The sequence below is a fragment of the Trichoderma camerunense genome (genome assembly GCF_050948025.1).
Source record: "Trichoderma camerunense strain CBS 138272 chromosome Unknown V8C40scaffold_5, whole genome shotgun sequence".
Taxonomy (NCBI): Eukaryota; Fungi; Ascomycota; class Sordariomycetes; order Hypocreales; family Hypocreaceae; genus Trichoderma; species Trichoderma camerunense.
The window spans coordinates 1,603,481-1,623,236 of NW_028145365.1; the positions used below are offsets into that span (position 1 = coordinate 1,603,481).

A 19,756-nucleotide genomic window follows, 5' to 3' on the forward strand; every position below is an offset into this window, starting at 1 on the left:
TAATGACCCTATGGAGCTTGATCCCAGCAGCGGCAGCAATGACAACGGCGAGGGTGAAGTTCCCCCCACGGATGCGAATGAGCGTGCTGCAGCTGCTGTTGCAGAGGATAATTCGTCCAAGACAGAAGAAGCGCCTGTACCAGCTCAGAAGGACATCTCCTCCCTCAAAGATCGTCCACCGGTCCTGGCACTACCATCAGAGCTCCTCAGTAGTATAACTCCCTGGACGCCCGTGGACTCTTCGACACTCATGGGTCCTCCAGCGGCCAAGAGCCATGTCATGCACATGGCCGCTACGGCAAGCAACATACATGCTCGGGGGCCTGTGGATGCTTCAGCAGTCATAAAGTCAGCTGCATCCATGGGTCCAGCAGCATATTACGCAAACTTCCCTGGAACCTGGAATTCTGTCTCGCCTATGGCGTCTCCAGCATTTGCAGCTCCAGCAACCATGCCTCCTCGAGCAGCGTTAGGTCAATCCTCCATGAGTTCCTCAGCGACCACGAATCCTCAGACAAACATGGGTTCTCCGGCAATCACCAATCCGCAAGGGTTTGTGCCTTCTCCAGCTTCCAAGGGTTCTTCAGCATCCATGTCTCGTCAAGCAGTTGATCCTTGTGTGTCGGTTACGACTCACCCAGATTACATAGTCCCCCGAGAGGACATGAGCACAGCAGCCGACTTTTACTCTGCCGCAATGGATGATTCCACCGAGATGGGGGGTTACCCAATGATCAGAACTCCCATACCACTTAGAATTATCCGACCAAGGGTTAAGGTCAATCGTCTACGAATGAGGAAGAGACCTCCAACAGCACCACGTCCAAGGCAACGGCCGGCCTTGAACCCCGGGGCACACATAGTTCCTTCGCCATCTGAAAATTCCCCGGCACCAGGAGAATCTCTAGCTGCCACAAGTTCCTCAAACGCAGCCAACCCTCCTTCAATTACAATTTCGGCGCCATCCACGACTTCTCCCGTAGAGATTGATAGTACAAGAGGCACAACTTCTCCAGTTGTCGATAACAATTCTCCGTCATTCGTGAGTGCCACGCCAGAAACAACTTTTCCAGTACCCACGGGTCCGGCACTCACAAATATGGCAGTAAACGAGAGCTCTTCGGCCGTTAGTGGCCCAACATGCACAAGTCTTCCGGCAACCACGGATGCCTTTACTACTGAGAATCCCCAGGTAACCATGGATTGTGCACTACTCAAGAGTCTTTCAGCCGCTCTAAAAGCGGAAAATCCACAGATGGAAGCTCATCTTAAGGCGTATGGACCTCCACCTACCAACGCTGGGAATTACTTGTATCTTATCCAGACCAGCTACTGCTATACATCCAGAGCGGCAGATGGAATTCCTATGAAGCTGGATCCAATAACCAGAAAAGAACTGATTCACTTGGAGGTACTCGTTACAAATCCTCCTATTTCCTCTACTCCACCCTTCTTCATGCCACCCCGAAGCTTGTCCATCTATCTCCTCAAGATATACCGCCACGAAGTCTACTTCACATACCCATTTTTCAACATGAACCAATTTACCGATGTTGTGATGAAGTTCTTTATGCTCATCACCAAATCGGATGTCTCATCAGCCTACCTAGGCCTCGGTTGCTCTGATGAGTCCAACCCAACGACACCTCTGTTTCAATGCTCTCTCTTCATGATGCTCTGGCACGCCGTCTACTTTGCGAATATAGAACAAGAAGACAAAGAGTTTGCTTCCGCCATTTTCTGGAAATGCGCAAAGTTCTTTATAACGGAGGAACTTCTCGAGACTAGCTGCCTGGCAGCCGTACAGACCCAACTCATCATCGCCGTTGCTCTCAACAGCTCCAATCTTCAAGGAAACGAAAGGAAAATTCCCGCTGAACTGGCTTATCGTATTGCACAATGTTTAGGAATTGACAATGAAAAAAACCTACCTACAGCCGCTGCAGAAGGTGTTCATGATGCCGATAGACAGGCTTGGTACGGGTGTGTCATGATGAATCTGTAGGCACCTCCTTTCTCATCTTCTTTCTCCTTTCATTTTATCTTTTTTTTTTTTCACATTTTGCTGACAATCCGCCTCCGTCCTCAGGTTTTCTCAAACAAGACACTCCCAGTTACCCCTGAACTCCGGCATGAGCAAGTCCCCGCTCGCTACTCGTCGCTATCAATCTCCCGCCGGCAGCGTAGATTTCAACTTCTTCATCAATTGCGTCATCCGCGCAGAAGAATTGGAAAAGATTCTAAAGGACATCCGCAAAACTCGTGAGCCAGTATTGGAACCATTTACAGAGGATTTATACAAACAATATGCCACGATTGTTCCTATACTACGCGGAAAGCTCCGCGAATTCATCAATTTACTGCCCAAGGAGCTCGATTGGGGTATCTCTGGCTTACCAGACGAATACGTTCGCATTGGCAATTTTAATGAGCCAAAGGCAACCTCAAATGCCAAGTAAGCATACTGCAGCGCTGGGTGATGGTGGGCATGACAGTTTTGACTAACACATGCTAAGCTTCATGCACTTGCGGGCCATGCTCTTCCGACCCATCCTCATGCATACAGGCATAGACGGATATCTTGAAATCAAGTCGATAACAAATAAGATCGACCCTGTCGTCAAAGATAAGACTCTTACGTATGCAATGAGCTGTGTCAACACTGCCATAAGTTTGATTGATTTCCTCTACAAGAGATTCCTAGTCGAGATAAAGAACAACAGAGAGTGGTGGTGGAGTCCATACCGTGAGCTTGTCTCTTCCAGTTCTTCATCTGCCTCCCATTGTCAGCCAGCTAACTTAGTGGGAACAACAGATACCAGCACTGCAGGCCTCGTCCTCGTCATGGCTCAGACGTCCCCAACGCTGTGGTCACACGTCCAGGTAAGCCTTGTCGAGAAGGCCTGGAGCTCTTGTCAATATATGCTCGGCTATGGTGGCACGGACAACCACTTTCACGAAAGGGCTCTTCGGTTTTTATGGGGTGTAAACAAGCGCATTGCTGGAATCCGTGTGCTTGACAACAGATATGATGTCCTCAAGCTTAGACTCCCAACACCCGCTGTCACCCGGAGCTATCAAAGGACGCCTCAATCGCAGTCTGTGAATCGCCGTTCACCATTTCTGGATCCCGGAAGCAATTCATCTCCGGCATATCCCAATTCAAACAGCAATGTTCCATTACAAGCTTCGAATCCAAACCGGTGGCCGAGTGCGTTTCCATATGCAGCTCCTTCGAGCTCGAACGCAGCTCCCTTCACAGCGTCGGCTTCTTCCGCAAATTCCACCGCCATGTCCTCAGCCTCGAATGGAATGACTTCTTCGGGATCTGGAGCAGTTGCCAATGCAGCTTTTGCAAACTATAATACAGCTCCGTATGCTCCACCACCGAATACGAGCACCGTTCCTCCATTTACAGCTTCATCGAGCGTTAATTCAGCTCTATTCACAGCTCCCTGGACGTCGGGTGCGGTCCCACCCTTCAATGCTCCGGCTTCTACTGCCTATCCGGTATCTGCCAGCTCAGGAAGCGGCTCATTCCCGCTCTCCTGGGATCCAAACATGATTCAACCTGCTGCTCCGGAGTCTGCGGAAGTTTCCTATACTGTTGCTTCAAACTCGATGGCCGTTACATCTACAGATTCTTCAGGGTATACCATAGCACCTTATGCTACCTCTTCACAGTGGAATATGACTCCATATGCAACTTCTTCGGAATCTACTACATTCACTCATACTGATGGTACGAACTCGAATACAGCTCCCACCACAACTTCTTCGTGCGTTGCACCGGCGACATACACAGGCCCCTACACGGCATTCTCCGACCCCAACGCGACCCTCTTCACCGAAGAATCCGCGAATCTCAACGGAGCAGTGTGGCCAGATATGTCAGCATATAATTTAACAGCTGCGTCTTCCAGCACAATGACGAGTCTGTCGCCATCCAATCCCAATGTTGCTAATTATGGCAACATGGAGGACGTTGATGGCACCGAAATGGGGATGGGGACACAGGTATTCTACCAGCCATCTACTAAGGGATATACATATTATAGCCCTGATGATGACGCATTTATGGCTGGCAATGAACAGAGATGAGGACATCCGTGGGCTCAAGAGTGAACACCTGATGAACAGGTTGAGGGCGTCTCTCAACATACAGCTGGGATGGTAAGAGATTGAAAAAAAAGAAGGACGGGTAAAGGATACGAAATGGGAAAAGGAAAGGAAAGGAAAAAGAAGGAAAGAAAGGAAAAGGGCGTGTAGAGAATGCAAAATGTGAAGCGAGAAGGAAAGAAAACAAAGATAAAAGAAAAAAAGGACAAAATGGGAGCCCCTTCAGATGGTGGCTGATACAGAAAGCACGAATGTGTCTATAATGGTAGGCAATTGCCGGTATCCAATTGCCATAGTGTGTATCTAGTTGCTTAATTTATTTGGGATTTATTTGGGATTTATTTATATTCTATTGCTTGTTGTACATTTCCCGCGTAGTTGTGGTTTTGCATCTTCCACCGATCAAGACCATCTACTTGCTATGCCGTGTTGTATCATGCCATGCCATGCCATGCATTTCATTCTTCTCTGTCCTCTCTTCTCTCTTCCCAACCCTTCTCTCAGTAATGCTGCTTACCAGTGCCCGATACGAGCAGAATCACGCTGCCCAGCTGCCGCCTCACGTCTTCCTGGTTCACGTCGTGTGTGTCTTCCACCTCGCCCCACTGCTCGGCCTGCCAATCCACCTCCAAGCTCGTAGCCTTGGAGGCATGTTCAACACTAAAGCGTCCCACGGGGACGGCATGGCCAGTGCCCACGGAGCCCTCGCTCCATTCGGCGACAACTCGTGCTGCGGCGACAAAGCTCTTGCCGGCAAGCACTGCCCTTTCCAGTCCGGCAATTTCCCAGGCATCAAGGCCCATAACCCATCCCTGGATTACCTCCCGGACGCCCTCGCTCTGTTTCCGCGGCATGATGGAGTGGCCGTCCAGCACGGGCTCAATGGTGATCCCTGGCCACACGTTGGTCGTCAGATAGCTGACTGTCTCCTCCGCAGCCTTCTTCTGCACGTCCCTCAGACTCTCCTCCGCGTCATTTCTCCTATCATGAGGGCCCGCGGGAGGTGCCCAGCACAGCAGCGAGTCTGTATCCAGGTATCGCAGGACAGTATGGGTAATGGTTGTGCGAATCTTGGTGGCCTCGGGGCTGTTGGATGCGTCATCGTCGAGAATGTCGAGAGCACGGCAGATGAGGCTGGTGAGGGGGATGAGGTGCTGCTTGGTAGCTTGCTGGGCAGACGTCAGGATGTCCCATTCAAGGGCCAGCGCAGAGGCGAGGTTCGGCTTGGAGAGCGGCACTCGGATGATGGCCTTGGTATTGGGGTGTCGCAAGGGACGGGCATCGAGATGGACTTGCAATGCTCCTGTAAATGATGAAATTAGATTGACGCCGGTAAATCTAAAGCGGACAGGGGCCGCCACAACCGTCAATTGTGACACTCGTAAAGCAACGTACCATCGACCTCCCGTACAGTCACCTCCTTCCAGAATCTCCTAGCCACGCCGCTCGACTTGCCGTCCTGCGCGCTTCGCACTTCCTTGGCCGTCTTCAACAGCTCAGCGTGCTTCTTTCGCCGATCCAAACGTTCCTGGGCATTTCGGGCTGCGGGCGTGGGAGGATCCGGGGGAGGTCCAGTACCGACTATCGGAGCAACATTGGCGGCTCTGGCGATGCTTTGATGAAAGGGCCGGACGAACTGCGGGCGAGGCAATGCCAGCTGGCGGGGTATTCGCGTAGGCACTTTCATCACTGTAAATGTCGATTAAGTGACAAGAGGAAAATCTAGGTGGAATTCGAAGAAGAAGAAAGTAATAGAGAGAGGGGAGAGGAGATTGTTGTTTGTTGGTGAGATGGAAAATTCGCCGGTACCTGAGGAGGATCAGTGAGTTTTGCTAGCAGCGAATGATGTCAGCCTTTAGGGGATATAATTGGGGAATGGCGGTCGGTGAGGCGCCTGGGGTCTTTTTGTCGCCTCACCGAGGGGTTGGTGGATCCTGGATGAAGCAGGCCGTACAGTATTATGTTCATCCAAAACGGCTCAATATGGGATGGATCAAAAAGAAAATTGGAAAAGATGAAATATTAAAAATACTAGACCTGAGATGTAAAGCATATATTTCTCTACAGCCAATGCAAACAAGCAAAAGCGAGTTATTTAGAGGTGGAACATTCTAGGTATAAAGCTGATCGATGATGCACATCTCGTACCATGTTAGTGACCTTGTACCTCTGCAATTGCCACTGAAGCGCAAAAGCATCCATGTGGGTAAACAATCATGGATGAGCTTCCATCTACAATTATTCGCAGTCCGACTCGGTGCTATTATAACAACAGATCCGACATAATCATGCAGCTTCTCAATCCATTGATACCAAACCCCCAAATTCAAGCAACACTGAAAAGATTCGTCCAATGTACCTCTTGTAAGCCACCAGCGGACCATCTTCGGCAAGGCGCCTCTCCGTCACGTGACCATGCACGATCGTCTCTCATCCCTGAGCCTTAACGTGGCTCTACTGGGACATTGGCCAAACAGCCACGACTCCAATCACCAACATCCTGTCCGACCAAATCGCCCACGATGAGTTACGGAAAAAAGGACGAGGATGCCGACCTGGGCTTGGTCAAGGTAGACCGGACACAGGTCTTCCAAGAAGGTAACAATTCCGCTGCAAATGCGCCTGCATCTCTACACTCCCGCCTCCATCCCCCACCGTCTCAGACACCTTTGAGCAAAGTGGCCAAGCTCCAAGCTAAACTCGGAGGCACGCAGCTCGATTGTTCAACAGCTCTCCGATCCAGCCTCGACGATGCCGAATTCTCCTGACCAAGATCGCCCTTCTACTCTACACCGGCGAGTCATTCCCCAAAAATGAAGCCACCACCCTCTTCTTCGGCATCTCGAAGCTCTTCCAGAACAAGGACGCCAGCTTACGACAGATGGTGCTCCTCATCATCAAGGAGCTGGCCAATTCCGCCGAGGACATAATCATGGTGACTAGCACCGTCATGAAGGACACCGGCGGCAGCAGCGACGCAATCTACAGGCCCAATGCCATCCGTGCTCTGTGCCGAATCATCGACGTAGGTGTTCTTACTGCGCCTTGGGAAGCTTCTTTTGGCCGCGAGTTGCTAACAGTGAGGCGACAACATAGGCTACCACGGTGCAAGCCATTGAACGTGTCATGAAAACCGCCATTGTGGACAAGAACCCGTCTGTTTCCTCTGCGGCGCTTGTTTCATCCTACCACCTGCTGCCGATTGCTAGGGATGTCGTGCGACGATGGCAGAGTGAGACTCAGGAGGCGGCCGCCTCCTCCAAGTCCTCTGGTGGCTTTTCTCTCGGCTTCTCTACTTCCAGCGGCTCCTTGCCCATGAACAGCTCGACAATGGCTCAGTACCATGCCATTGGCCTCTTGTACCAGATGCGCTCGCACGACCGCATGGCCCTGGTCAAAATGGTCCAGCAGTTCGGCGCTGCCGGGGCCGTCAAGAGCCCCGCTGCCACCGTGATGCTGGTCCGACTGGCCGCGCAGCTTGCAGAGGAAGACCCCTCGCTTCGCCGCCCTATGATGCAGCTTCTCGACGGCTGGCTGCGACACAAGAGCGAAATGGTCAACTTCGAGGCCGCCAAGGCCATCTGTGACATGCGCGATGTCACCGACGCCGAGGTCAACCAGGCCGTCCATGTCCTGCAGCTGTTCCTGACCTCGCCCCGCGCCGTCACCAAGTTTGCCGCCCTGCGAATCCTCCACAGCTTCGCCTCCTTCAACCCCAACGCCGTCAGCGTCTGCAACACTGACATTGAGCTCTTGATCTCAAACTCCAACCGGTCCATTGCCACCTTTGCCATTACCACTCTGCTCAAGACTGGTAACGAGGCTAGCGTAGACAGACTGATGAAGCAGATTTCGGGCTTCATGTCGGAGATCACCGACGAGTTCAAGATCACCATTGTCGAGGCCATCCGCACCTTGTGCCTCAAGTTCCCCAGCAAGCAGGCCGGCATGCTGACATTCCTCAGCGGCATCCTGCGCGATGAGGGTGGCTACGAATTTAAGCGCGCCGTTGTAGAGAGCATGTTCGATCTGATCAAGTTCGTCCCTGACTCCAAGGAGGACGCGCTTGCACACCTGTGCGAGTTCATTGAAGACTGCGAGTTCACCAAGCTGGCCGTCCGCATCCTGCACCTCATCGGTCTCGAAGGCCCCAAGACCGCCCAGCCTACCAAGTACATTCGTTACATTTACAACCGAGTCGTCCTTGAGAATGCCATTGTCCGTGCCGCTGCTGTCACGGCTCTTGCCAAGTTTGGCGTTGGCCAGAAGGATCCCGACGTCAAGAGCAGCGTCAAGGTTCTGCTGACGCGCTGTCTAGACGATGTCGATGACGAGGTTCGAGATCGAGCCGCCTTGAACCTGAAGCTGATGGCCGAAGAGGATGACGAGATGGCCCGAAACTTTGTCAAGAACGGTGAGTTTTCTTTTTCTTTGTATAAGATTAATAACGATGGCCCGCAGCTGCTGACACGTTCAATTCCACAGACAACATGTTCTCGCTCCCCTTCTTCGAGCACCAGCTGGTTCTGTACGTCACGTCAGATGACAAGTCTGCGTTTGACGTGCCGTTTGACATCTCCAAGATCCCCGTCGTGACCCGAGAACAGGCAGATGCCGAGGACAGGACCAAGAAGCTTACCGCTACAACTCCCACATTGAAGGCGCCAAAGGCCGGCCCAGCCAAGACGCCGACAAGCGGTGCGGAAGCTGCCGCCTCTGCCAGCGCACAGGCACAGCGATACGCGCAGGAGCTGATGCAGATTCCCGAGATGAAGGAGTTTGGCAGCGTGGTTAAGTCATCGCCTGTCGTTGAGCTTACCGAGGCTGAGACTGAATACGTCGTCAGCGTGGTCAAGCACATTTTCAACGAGCACATTGTGCTGCAGTACGAGGTCAAGAACACTCTTCCTGACACAGTCCTAGAAAACGTGTCGGTTGTAGCATCTCCTTCAGACGAGGAGGACCTGGAGGAGGTATTCATCATCCAGGCCGAGAAGCTGGCCACAAACGAGCCGGGCAAGGTTTACGTGGCGTTCAAGAAGGTCAATGGCCAGACGTCACTGCCCGTTTCCACATTCTCCAACGTGCTCAAGTTTACAAGCAAGGAGATTGATCCTTCAACGGGCGAGCCCGAAGAGACTGGTTACGACGATGAGTACGAGGTGTCAGAATTTGACCTCAGCGGTAGCGACTACGTCATCCCTACATATGCTGGCAACTTCAACCATATCTGGGAGCAGGTTGGCGCTTCAGGAGAAGAGGCGGAGGAGACGCTGCAGCTGAGCAGCATGAAGAGCATAGCCGGTAAGTCATATCATTTCTACAAACCTCTTTTCTCGTTCCTTTTTCCTTCTTTCATACTAATAATGAGGCAACAGAGGCAACCGAGCAGCTGGCCAAGATTCTATCCCTACAACCTCTCGAAGGAACCGATGTCCCCGTCAACCAGAGTACGCACACTCTCAAGCTACTGGGCAAGACAGTCAACGGCGGCAGAGTGGTGGCCAACATTCGCATGGCATACTCGTCAAAATCCGGTGTTACGACAAAGATTACAGTCCGAGGCGAGGAGGAGGGCGTGGCGGCTCTTGTGATTGCATCTGTGGCATAAATGTAGGGAAGCTGGCGTTGAGGGTCATAATGTATCGGTGGTTAGACAAACGTCTCTGTCAGTTTTTTTTTCTCGTTTCTTTTTCTCGGCCTTACGTGGCAGACGGCAAGCAAAACAGTTCGATATATCGATATATATTAAGAAGATTTGAGTGATTATGATGATTGCATGAGACGTTTTCAAAGTTCAGGACACAAAGCATCTTCTCCCGTCCCCTCAGTTCGCTAAGTGACTTTTGTCGTATATTTAGGCTATCCGGCTCTGCTCTGGATCTTGGCCAGCCAACCTCGATTCAGGTTAGCTACTTGCAACTTCAAGGCAAAGCGACGGCTGCTTTGAATGGATGACGAGATATCCAGGACACTTTGTCTCTTTTGAGCCTTGGTGTGGTGGCAACAGCCACGATGATGGATCTCACTAAGCTGTGGCAGCTAGAGCTCCTTAGCTTAGGTACACCTACAGCATTACCGCATCCTGGCATTGGAGCCTTGGAACCTTGGAAGTTTGTTCATGACGGTCCCCCGAGCCGAAAGTCTGTGGAGCCCACCACTTTGTACGACGGTTGATCCCTCAAGACATGATGCATCGCGAGACACAAGGAGTTTGTTCGTTTTTGTTGGGATTTCTCGGAGCAAGCATGATTACGTCACCTGACGACATTCTCAATCTTTTTCATTGTCCGTGAGGTGAACAACTGTTTTTCAAGAGGTGGCGATGCATCACATGGAATATATGTAGGGTAAGTGAGGCGAAGCGCATGACCTGAGACTGACATGATAGCGATAAGGCACCTACCTGGTACCCGATATGGAGTACACAGGTAAGATGTACTACGAGTAGGATATTTGTAGATTACACCAATTAATACCTCCGCGGATGCCTGAGTTTTGCTTTATAATTTGGTGTGCTTTGTTATATTCTTTCTTCGTCAGCCTGTGCCGTATTAGAGCGTATACCCATTTCGTTCGTATTTGATGAGCTTCGCCTCGTACCAGCGATTAGCCTAAGAGCTGTACTGTACTAGTACCTGTAGTCAGCAGATTAGCGACCTCGAAGGATGTTGTGAGACGGCCGGGCTTATCCACCAGCATTGACAGCGCCAAAGACCGCTGAAGGATGACCGCTATGCCAACACCCAAACGCGCCACTGGATGCAGCCACAGGCTTCCAAATGTCTCAGCCAGACATGTGCCAGATCGGGGACACTCCCGCTTGGATGACGGAAACGGCGTGACGAATGGCAAATAATGCAGCTGGTCCCCCGATGCTGCGTACTGCGTAAAGACGCATGTAATAATTGCTGGGCACAGGGCCTGATGCGCAATATAATCGCAATCAACGGTCAATGGTTCACAAGGCCAAACCCAGTGCATGTACGCGTAATGTGCCTGGATCTGGGCTTTCACGTGCTGACGTTGTTGATTGTTCATGGACGGGAATGAAAAGAGATCAATCAAATCAATCCTCGTTCGCCTGCAGGTGGGGGGTCGCCATGGTTGGGCTTTAGCGGTCTTGGGGCAGGGAAACAGTGACCCCAGACGCTGAGCTGTGACGAGATTTGTCTAGAGGGGGGGCCCAAAATAATTCAGGTACAGCGGGCTGGACGGGGCTGGATTCGGCCTTGCGTACCCCGTACTGTTGCAGTACTTGGTGGGAAGGTACATCAGGGCCAGTGCTAGCGCATCGAGACCTCCGCCGCAAAGTCAATGCAGGTAGAGTGGCTGTATGGGGTACAGCATCCCTCCAGCGCCGGGTTGCGGTACACTCGTACCTATCGGAGTACGGAGCGCGGCTAGGCGGCCAAGGCCAATCTCCCTGGGGACGCATTTTCCTCCTATCGTGGCTTTTCTACTGCTCAAACCTGCTCTGTAAACCATCAAACGTCAACAAAGATTGGGAAAAACAAATAACAAATCCGCCTCGCATAACGCGGTCCCTTTCGAATCCCCGTTCATCTCGCCTCGCTCTTTCGTGGAGCAGAGTGAAGAGAAAGAAAACAGCCGCTCGGTCGCTGGCGCGATGAACGCCATACAGCAGAAATGCCGCCCGAAGCATCAGGTCCTGGTGCTCAAGTGCTATCCGCGAACCACCAAGGGAGCAGTTGACGTCAAGCCAAACAGCAGCGAGCTGAGCTATCTGCTCTACTACGCGACCAGCCGGCGGTCCAAGATTCAAAAGATTGGTGCCTTTCTGGAGAAGAAGACGGCCAGCGATGTCTGGCGAATGCGCATTGGGTACGTTGTCGTGTCCGGGCCTTGCCGGGGCATCCGCCTCCAAACCCCTCGGTGGCGATGGCCGTGGTTTGATACTGGTGATGATGTCTGAGGTGTTGAAGTGTTTGAAAGCTGACTGTTGCGGCATTGCGCCTGCTTCTCGTGCAGTAACGTACAGGTGACTCTTGGTATCCTCGCCGCTCTCGTCGAGAAGTCGCCCAAAGATGCCGTCCTCATCGCGCCGTGCATCCTCAAGATCCTCGACCTCATCCTCCGGTCCAACGACATCACCATGATCGAATCCTCGCTGCCAACATGGGAGGCCTTTTGTGAACACCACGATCCGTCGTCCCTCTTTGCCGATCAAGCGTATCTCAACCATTACGTGTCCGTCGTTCGATCCTACGCGCAGCTTGCGTCGACTCGAAACTCGCCAAACCAAAACGCTGCTGCAAGCCGGCCGGTCCAGATGCGATGGAGGAACGCTGGGTTGGGCGCCATTAAGTGTATTTCGACTTCGGATGCCCTTTCCTCAGTGAGTGGTCGCCAAATCGACGTCATTGTGCCCATGATTTTGGAGAACCTATGGACCGACGATGAGACGCTGCTCGAACTGCTCCTGGAGCGCGTCGAGGCGGAGGAAAAGGTGGACACGGAGAAGCTTCTGCGACGCAGGACGAGCGTTGCTACGGTGCAAAATGGCGAAGCTGGTGGCGATGCAAACCCGCTTGCCATCTCTGGAACCGCCATGGACGCAGACAAGATGGCCGAAGAGGACACTGGCGTCTTGGCCATGCAGTGCCTTAAGAGCATCTTCGTGGTGCCCTCCCGATCGCAGATCCACTCGGCGACAGCCGCCCTACTTAAGTTCATCGCGGAGCGCGTAAAGCAGGGAGAAAAGGTCATGATGAGCAACTCTGCCGACAATGGCAACGACGATGGCTGGGCCATCAAGATCTTTAGCATCATTGCTCGCTGGGCTCCGGTGCAGGATCGCTATGTCATCTTGGTGATGGCCCTCGATACCTTGACACATATTCCCATGGGAGACGACAACCTAGATCAGCACGTGGCATTGACTGCCATGATTGATTCTCTGTTGAGGTCAGACATTAACCTCATTGGCTTGAGTGTCATGGATGTCCTCTTGGGTCTTATCAAGCAGATCAGGAAGCTCTTTACTCTTTCCAACGTCGGAAGCCGAGCCGAGACTCCCAGCGACAAGGCGGCGACGGACAGTGACCTGGAGCAGAAGCTACACCAGCCACAACGCAAAGAGCTCCTGGGACGCCTTGAGCAGTGCATTGGAGATCTTGCCAGCCACATCTACTACGCGGATCAGATCTCGGACATGATTGCTGCCATTGTCGGCCGACTAAAGCCTGGCCGGTCGTCGAGCGCTCCTTCAACACCACAAGGCGAGAAGACGGACGGCAACGAGCAGCAGAGCAACCCTTCGCCCCCCTCGGCGACGGCCACTGCTGATCTCGCCGAGAGCCAAACCAATGGCCTGGTCGACGTCTACTTTTCCTATACCCTGGGTCGCATCTCGGCACTCCGTATCGTCAAAATCATCCTCCATGTTGCCAATCCCGCGTCCAAGGTCAGGACCAATGCCGACTTGGGCCGCAACAGAGTGCCCACTCAAGTCTGGGAAGGCACTCAGTGGCTTCTCCGCGATCCTTCGGGCCAAGTGCGGCGCGGATATGTCGATGCCCTACTTACATGGCTGGACCTGGAGACGACTCCCATCGATTTGCTGGCCAGGGACGAGGCGCTTGAGCCGCACAAGTCCACAGCTGCAGGCATTCTCGCCGCCGCCAAGAATACTCGCGAGTTGCCCAATGGCCGGCGTGCCGTATCCAGCGCGTCGAACAAGGACCGCCAGCCCAGAACTCGCCGTTCGCAGTTCCTCCCGCAGCTTCACCTCGCCATCTACGACAACGCCCTCCACTTTGTCGAGTGTGACAATGATCTTGCCGCACTGCACACACTGCTGGCAAAGCTCGTGTCCCGTCTCGGCGTTAATGCTGTTCGCTACGGCGTGCCCATGATTTACCGCCTCCAGGAGGAGATCCTGGCCGTTGACCAGCCCATCCACAAGGTTCGCATCGCGGCTCTGTGCCACGGGTACTTTTGGGCCTTGACCGATAAGTTTGAGTTTGAGGGTTCTGCAGTGGGCAGGGCGATCGGAAACGAAGTCGCCCGGCGCAAGAGCAAAGGCTTCTGGGTACCCGGTATCCACGTCCCAGCGCTGGCCATCGAGCAAATTGGGCCGCTGGGCGTGGCGGCACCTCAGCCCGAATGGGATCTCAGCCTTCTCGAGACAGAGGAACTCTTACCGTTTGATGACCGGGCCTCCTTGATTCAATGTATTGCCGTAGGCTACGAGGAAAGCACCTCGTTTCCACCAAACAGCCCTTCTGCCTCGCCCGGTCGATCGCTCTCAGGACCTATTCTCAACACCCCCATGAGTCCCGGTTCCTCATCTATGGCGATGGCTCCTGACAGGTCATTGGAGCTTCCGGACCCTTACCGTGAGCAGATGATGACAGAGTGGTCTAGAGAGCAAGTTGCCGCTGCCTTGGCCGCTGAGGGCAAGACGGAATCGATCACCGGTTCACGGACGGGCACTACGGCTACCGGCCTCAGGAACCTGACCATCAGCACCGTCAACGGCAACAACGGCTACCTCCCGTATTCGCCCTACGGCAGCCAGCATAACCTGCGACCACACTCTTCTCAAACGCACATGGCGGACCAAAACCATCTTGGACCTCTTGGGCCCTCGCCCAGATTCCGGCAGGGAAGCATCCGAAGCGGCATTTCCCAGACGATATCATCGTCGAGCAAGGCCGGCGTCGCGTCTGTGGAACAGCTCAAGCGTGTGCTGTCCGGCAACGCTTCTCCCAACACTTTTGGTTCCGAGGACGATAGCGGCGAGAGCATGGTGAGCTACGAGTATAGCCCGTCAGAAAAGAGCTTCAGCCCGACAGGCACAGACCCGGAACGGCCAACCACGTCGGCTGACGGCTTCAGCAAGAGGTCGAGGTCTGGCAGCTCTGGCGCCCCGCTGAGCGCTGGCTCGAACCGCGACAGCTTACCAAGGCTCTACCTCGATGGTGACCGAGAGGAAGAAGGAGGGCTAGGCTTGGGTGTCCCTCCCGTGCCCCCGCTTCCCAACCTCAGCGTCCTTTCGGAAAAGGGAGGGCAGTTGAATGGAGGAAACATTGCGGTTCAAGATTACGGGGTAAAGGCTCCTAATAAGCGTGTTTCCAACAGCCGAGGAGGTGACAGCATTACATCCCGGTCCATCTTGGGTGGCCACGATGATCATGGCAGAACGATGGACCTGCAAGAGCTTCTGAGAGGCATCGACAGCCGTCCTGGCGAGGGTAGCTTGGGCAATTTGACCAGACCTCCATACTAAGGGGGATATGATATATGCCCTCCCTATCTGATTGCACGACTACGACACATCATTACAGCAGCGGTGTTGGAGGAAGTCAAAGTGAGAGTTGGTGTGATATCCTGGGGGCGAAGAGCAGACTTTTGCCTCTGTCTCATCAGCTTCCATTCATCTCACCTCTTTCCATCTCAAACCCCATTTCCTCGCGCGCGAACACACACACACACACACACACACATTTACACACTCTCATCCGCATATTCTCGCATACTAGCATCCTCGCATTTACATCCTCATTCACATATATACGCCGCTGCGCACACCACACACTAAGGGGGCGTCATCAGCCACCCCCTTGGGTTTCTCTTTTGTATTTGTTACCGGGACAGGCACTCGACAATCGGAAGAACGAGTGCAACGATAGAGCATGTGGAAGATGGTTGGATGAATAGCTCGACTCGCATTTATTTGTCACGTTGCAAACAAAACACGCACTGAAGCACAGAAATTCACATGACGGCAAACTTTGCATCTCGGAGACAAAGAAGTCGACGCTCACGGATTTCTTTTCTCAACCTCAATCTTTTTTTTTTGTCCTGGCTCCTGTCATCACTCTTTTCCATTTCATCTTTTTTTTATCCCCCAATTTTATTCCCCCTCCTACTAGCAGCGGGTTCGCGTCTTGAAAAAACCCTTTTTCCTTTTTCTGAGTTGTCTTTTTTTTGTTTTTTAATACTGCAATGTACCTACCTACTAGAAAGGCGGATTAAGCCGGTGTTTTAATTTAGAATAACGGGGTTGAGCCTGGAGAAAAAGTAATCAAGTCTTTGCCGAGTTTGCATATGAGTATTAATCTCTTTTTCTTTCTTTCTTTCAATTTTTTTTTTTTTTTTTTTTTTTTTTTTTTTTTTTTTTTTGCTTTTTGATGTATGATATTTGTGAGGCTCAACTACCTAGGCAAAGCATTTGACTTGGGCAACGTGAGACTAATATGAGCGGCATTCTGGCGTACGCTTTGTTGGGAGTTTCTTTCCTCGTGGAAATATTGTGGCAGCGGGATGCTGTAAACTGATATCATTATGTCAATTCAATTATTGAAAGCTCCCTGATACCGTACAGGTCTGCAAATGTGTATTTCCACTGAAGAATTCCGGCAGATGAACCAATTCACCCTTCGGTCCCCTTACTGTAGCGTGGCTGTTATCAGTCATATAAGAAGCGTTCGTAGTCGCAAATTGCACGAGTTTGTCTAGTATCACATGTATATGGAAGATGGAATAGCTTCACGTCCATAAATAGTAATTACACGTAGTCATCACATAGGAATACAGTGATATCTCCCCCATAGAATGTGAACATAGGTATATATGCATCTAAATAATGGAGACTGCTTTAGTAGTATTTACCTGATTTCATTCCTTTTCTGTTTTCTCTCAAATAAGTACGTCACAATCAGACTGTGGCTTCTCTCTCCTTCCTCAAGCAATCGGTACAAGTTTATCTGTACCTTCTAATTTTCTGCCTCTTCTGACCTCCTTCTCATCCAAAACCACACCTCACTTAGACACACGCGCACACAAAAAGCATCGCTTCTTCGTAATCACGCAAAAACGCTCGTTTCGTTTCCCAACTATTTGGCACAGCCGCATAACGCGCAGGCATGTTGGCCTGTTTCACCTTCAGTGTCTGGCGCGGACTAACCCCGTTACAGGCCCTTCAGCACCATGGAACAGGCCGCCAAGTTACACTTGTCCTCCCCCCTGCTCGATCCAGCAGCTCCTTGGTAACCCCCTGGTTCGTCGGTCGGTGCCTCGAGGCCTCTCTTCTGTTGCCAAGCCGCGGGATGAACGAGCTTGTTTATGAGTCGAAGGGAACCTTGACGGTCTGGATCGATCGCTGCTGGGACGGAGCGAAATTCGAGCTTGCAGAATACAAGCAAGTATTATTGCCTGTATGGAGGCGATGATGAAGGCGGCAGGACACGAGCACAGACACGAGATGTGAGGCGACGCACGCATGGAGACGGCACAACCTCATCTCATGGGGACATTGACATTGGTCACGCCTCGCCACCTGTTGGTGCGTCTTGACATCTAGCATCAAATGCTAGTGCTGCACCTGCGCTGCACTGCAGGCGTGGATGCGGAACACGATGGTTGAATTGCAGCAATTCTGCCGCAGACTCGCATGCTACTAGCTTCACCGGCACTGCTGCTAGCATTCATTCTATTAGCAGACCCGCGCCGTGTCGATCCGCTCCCCCCGAGCACAGCCTCACTCTTTGTCTGGTTCAGGGCAGCTTTTCGTGCTGGCAACCCGCGTTCTTTTCCCTCATCCCCAAACCTCTTTCTCACTCTTGGCCCCCCGTTGGGCATCCTTTCCTTCCCACGCGAGACGAGAACCGCAACGACACGGTCTTTCTCCAGTCGGTCTTACTTACGGAGCATATACTAGCTCTAACTTTCATTACGTCAATAGCCTGCCGAATGCTGGCTTAGGACCCCTGAGCAATCTGCCTTTGTTCTTTGGTAGATCCGAACCACTCTTTCTTGGATTAGCACTACAAGCACTTGTACTCCATTCTGCGTACTTTTTGCTCACGCCATCACATAACCACCCAGACTTCCACGCGCACATAGACATACACGTATACACGTATAGTATACCACCTGTTCTACGAGTATGTATGCACTCTCGCCTCCACAACCCCTTGCCGCTGTTGCTTACTGAGTTAAAAGCCTGCAGCTCTGGTGGGCTGCATCGGTGGAGACCCCCGAGGCTCACTCGTTTGGCCTCTGTTCTGGAAATCTTGCATCTGCTTGCATCTCAGACCCGTCCCGCGCTGCTGGGCTGAATCATACCGTTCTCTTCAACCGCCTTGCGCAACCGCCACGGCTCGGCCCGGGCCATGGATTCATACGATGACGACATCCGGCGGCAGCAATATCATCCTTCGCACTCGATCCCCGATGCTGCTTATCCAGACGACTCGCCATTCCGGCAGCAGCAGCAGCTCCAGGCGTCCTACAGCCCTGGAGGCTTTGGCGCGAGCCCTTCGCATCCCTCGCATGGAATGACGCCTTTGCCCTCCAACATAGGAACTCAAGCCGGATACCAGCCTCAGCATCAACAACAACCTCAGAACCAGGGAACTTGGCAACCCTACGATATCCCCAGCAGCCCTCCGCCTCCCTATGACCCGAACCAAGCTCCTAGCACATACCAGTACTCGCAAATCGATGCAACGACTCTCGCCAACCCGGCTACACGTCCAAATACGCGCGTCGATGTGACTGTCCAAACGGGGGGCATAGAGATGATGCCGCTACACGGCGCGACAGTTGCCTTGTCTCCTCAAATGGCCCCCTTGGCTCCGGGAGCCTCGACCTCTGCGCTGACGCAGGCCAGCAATGCTGCGGAAGACCCCTATAAACTAGACGCGGCGGCCGCGGAGCGCAGGCGCAAACAGAGGCGCCTCAAGATTTGCATCATCCTCTTAGCCGTGCTGTTTATGTTCTGTGGCGCGCTGATCATCGGTGTGGCCTTGGGTGTTGTGAAAGGGGCACTCAACAAATCATCCGACCATGCTCCCAGTCCTGGTCCTAGTCCTGGTTCTGGTCCTGGTTTCTGATGTCAAGAAACGTTCATTTGTTTCCCTCGGCCGCCGCGCCTGTGCTGGGAAAAGTCATGCTTTGATCTGCAGAAGCCAGCGCCATTCTTCTTCTTTTTCATGTCTTAGTTTCCGTTTTCTTTTTCTTCCGCTTTCATCTTCTCCATCTTCCTCTTCCTCTTCTTCCTCTTCGTCTTCCCCTTTCTCCCCTTTCTTCTTGTTTTCTTCTTCCCCTTTCTTCATTGTCCTTGGCGCGGGAGCGATGGGATTGTGCCGTACATGAATAACAAGGGACGGTGATGATACGAACTGTATAAGCATGCTGCCCACATCATGTTATGTGCGAGCGAGGTGTCATGGCGTCTGTCTGGTTTGATTTATGGTTTCGAGTGTCATTTTTGCCTATTTGGTTTACTTTTACAAAGAGAGCTGGGTGTGTGCCCGGGTGTTTTAGCATGTTTTGGTTTTATTTTTGGGTTGGGCGAATAGATTTTGAGACCCAGGATCTGCGGATGATAATATGGAATAGGCGGCCAAAATCACAAAGGCGGCCGGGATAGATGCGACTTGTGTGGCATTGCTCGCATGCCAGAGACAGTTGGTCATGAAGCTGCCACCTGCTAGGAGCTAGGAAAGGAAACATGATTATGATAGCTACCTAGCACGAGCTGAAAAGACTAGATATAATTTTTGGCATCATTTTTTGGCCACCGGTCGGCGATTCGCACATTTCTTATGGTGCTTACTAGCTGAGACGAATTATTCCATCCGTGAGCATTGAATGCCAGATATAG

At 52.4% G+C, this 19,756-nt stretch overlaps 5 protein-coding genes across 5 annotated transcripts; 4 read left to right on the forward strand and 1 right to left on the reverse strand.

Moving 5' to 3' along the window:
* Positions 1-1,982: 1,982 nt before the first annotated feature.
* Positions 1,983-4,150, forward strand: V8C40DRAFT_286144 (uncharacterized protein). Its single transcript, XM_083222490.1, has 4 exons — positions 1,983-2,001; positions 2,090-2,455; positions 2,517-2,746; positions 2,816-4,150. Exons 1-4 carry the CDS (start codon positions 1,991-1,993, stop codon positions 4,099-4,101), a joined length of 1,893 nt encoding a protein of 630 aa, XP_083075759.1. The 5' UTR covers positions 1,983-1,990; the 3' UTR covers positions 4,102-4,150.
* A 213-nt stretch (positions 4,151-4,363) lies between these two features.
* V8C40DRAFT_239669 (ATP synthase complex assembly protein ATP12) lies at positions 4,364-6,225 on the reverse strand. The gene is made up of 3 exons (XM_083214671.1): positions 6,074-6,225; positions 5,515-5,951; positions 4,364-5,422 (listed from the first exon to the last, which is right to left on the reverse strand). The coding sequence occupies exons 2-3, from the start codon at positions 5,804-5,806 to the stop codon at positions 4,620-4,622; spliced, it is 1,095 nt and encodes a 364-aa protein (XP_083075760.1). The 5' UTR covers positions 5,807-5,951; positions 6,074-6,225; the 3' UTR covers positions 4,364-4,619.
* A 365-nt stretch (positions 6,226-6,590) lies between these two features.
* Positions 6,591-9,919, forward strand: V8C40DRAFT_239673 (coatomer subunit gamma). Its single transcript, XM_083214672.1, has 5 exons — positions 6,591-6,717; positions 6,834-7,144; positions 7,216-8,533; positions 8,605-9,423; positions 9,498-9,919. Exons 1-5 carry the CDS (start codon positions 6,642-6,644, stop codon positions 9,728-9,730), a joined length of 2,757 nt encoding a protein of 918 aa, XP_083075761.1. The 5' UTR covers positions 6,591-6,641; the 3' UTR covers positions 9,731-9,919.
* Positions 9,920-11,580: 1,661 nt separating this feature from the next.
* On the forward strand, positions 11,581-15,619 carry V8C40DRAFT_179940 (uncharacterized protein). The gene is made up of 2 exons (XM_083211714.1): positions 11,581-11,964; positions 12,112-15,619. The coding sequence occupies exons 1-2, from the start codon at positions 11,750-11,752 to the stop codon at positions 15,371-15,373; spliced, it is 3,477 nt and encodes a 1,158-aa protein (XP_083075762.1). The 5' UTR covers positions 11,581-11,749; the 3' UTR covers positions 15,374-15,619.
* Positions 15,620-17,570: 1,951 nt separating this feature from the next.
* On the forward strand, positions 17,571-19,662 carry V8C40DRAFT_239680 (uncharacterized protein). The gene is made up of 2 exons (XM_083214673.1): positions 17,571-18,032; positions 18,091-19,662. Exon 2 carries the CDS (start codon positions 18,261-18,263, stop codon positions 18,981-18,983), a length of 723 nt encoding a protein of 240 aa, XP_083075763.1. The 5' UTR covers positions 17,571-18,032; positions 18,091-18,260; the 3' UTR covers positions 18,984-19,662.
* The last annotated feature ends 94 nt before the right edge of the window (positions 19,663-19,756 follow it).

Excerpts from the sequence above, each read along its gene's own strand:
- V8C40DRAFT_239673 (XM_083214672.1), top strand. The coding sequence starts at position 6,642 with ATGAGTTACGGAAAAAAGGACGAGGATGCCGACCTGGGCTTGGTCAAG. Across the intron at positions 6,718-6,833 it reads GACACAGGTCTTCCAAGAAG|CTCGATTGTTCAACAGCTCT; the intron begins GTAACAATTCCG and ends GGAGGCACGCAG. Across the intron at positions 8,534-8,604 it reads CCGAAACTTTGTCAAGAACG|ACAACATGTTCTCGCTCCCC; the intron begins GTGAGTTTTCTT and ends TCAATTCCACAG.
- V8C40DRAFT_286144 (XM_083222490.1), top strand. Across the intron at positions 2,456-2,516 it reads AAGGCAACCTCAAATGCCAA|CTTCATGCACTTGCGGGCCA; the intron begins GTAAGCATACTG and ends ACACATGCTAAG. Across the intron at positions 2,747-2,815 it reads GTGGTGGTGGAGTCCATACC|ATACCAGCACTGCAGGCCTC; the intron begins GTGAGCTTGTCT and ends TGGGAACAACAG.
- V8C40DRAFT_239680 (XM_083214673.1), top strand. The coding sequence starts at position 18,261 with ATGGATTCATACGATGACGACATCCGGCGGCAGCAATATCATCCTTCG.
- V8C40DRAFT_179940 (XM_083211714.1), top strand. The coding sequence starts at position 11,750 with ATGAACGCCATACAGCAGAAATGCCGCCCGAAGCATCAGGTCCTGGTG. Across the intron at positions 11,965-12,111 it reads GTCTGGCGAATGCGCATTGG|TAACGTACAGGTGACTCTTG; the intron begins GTACGTTGTCGT and ends CTTCTCGTGCAG.
- V8C40DRAFT_239669 (XM_083214671.1), bottom strand. The coding sequence starts at position 5,806 with ATGAAAGTGCCTACGCGAATACCCCGCCAGCTGGCATTGCCTCGCCCG. Across the intron at positions 5,423-5,514 it reads GACTGTACGGGAGGTCGATG|GAGCATTGCAAGTCCATCTC; the intron begins GTACGTTGCTTT and ends CATCATTTACAG.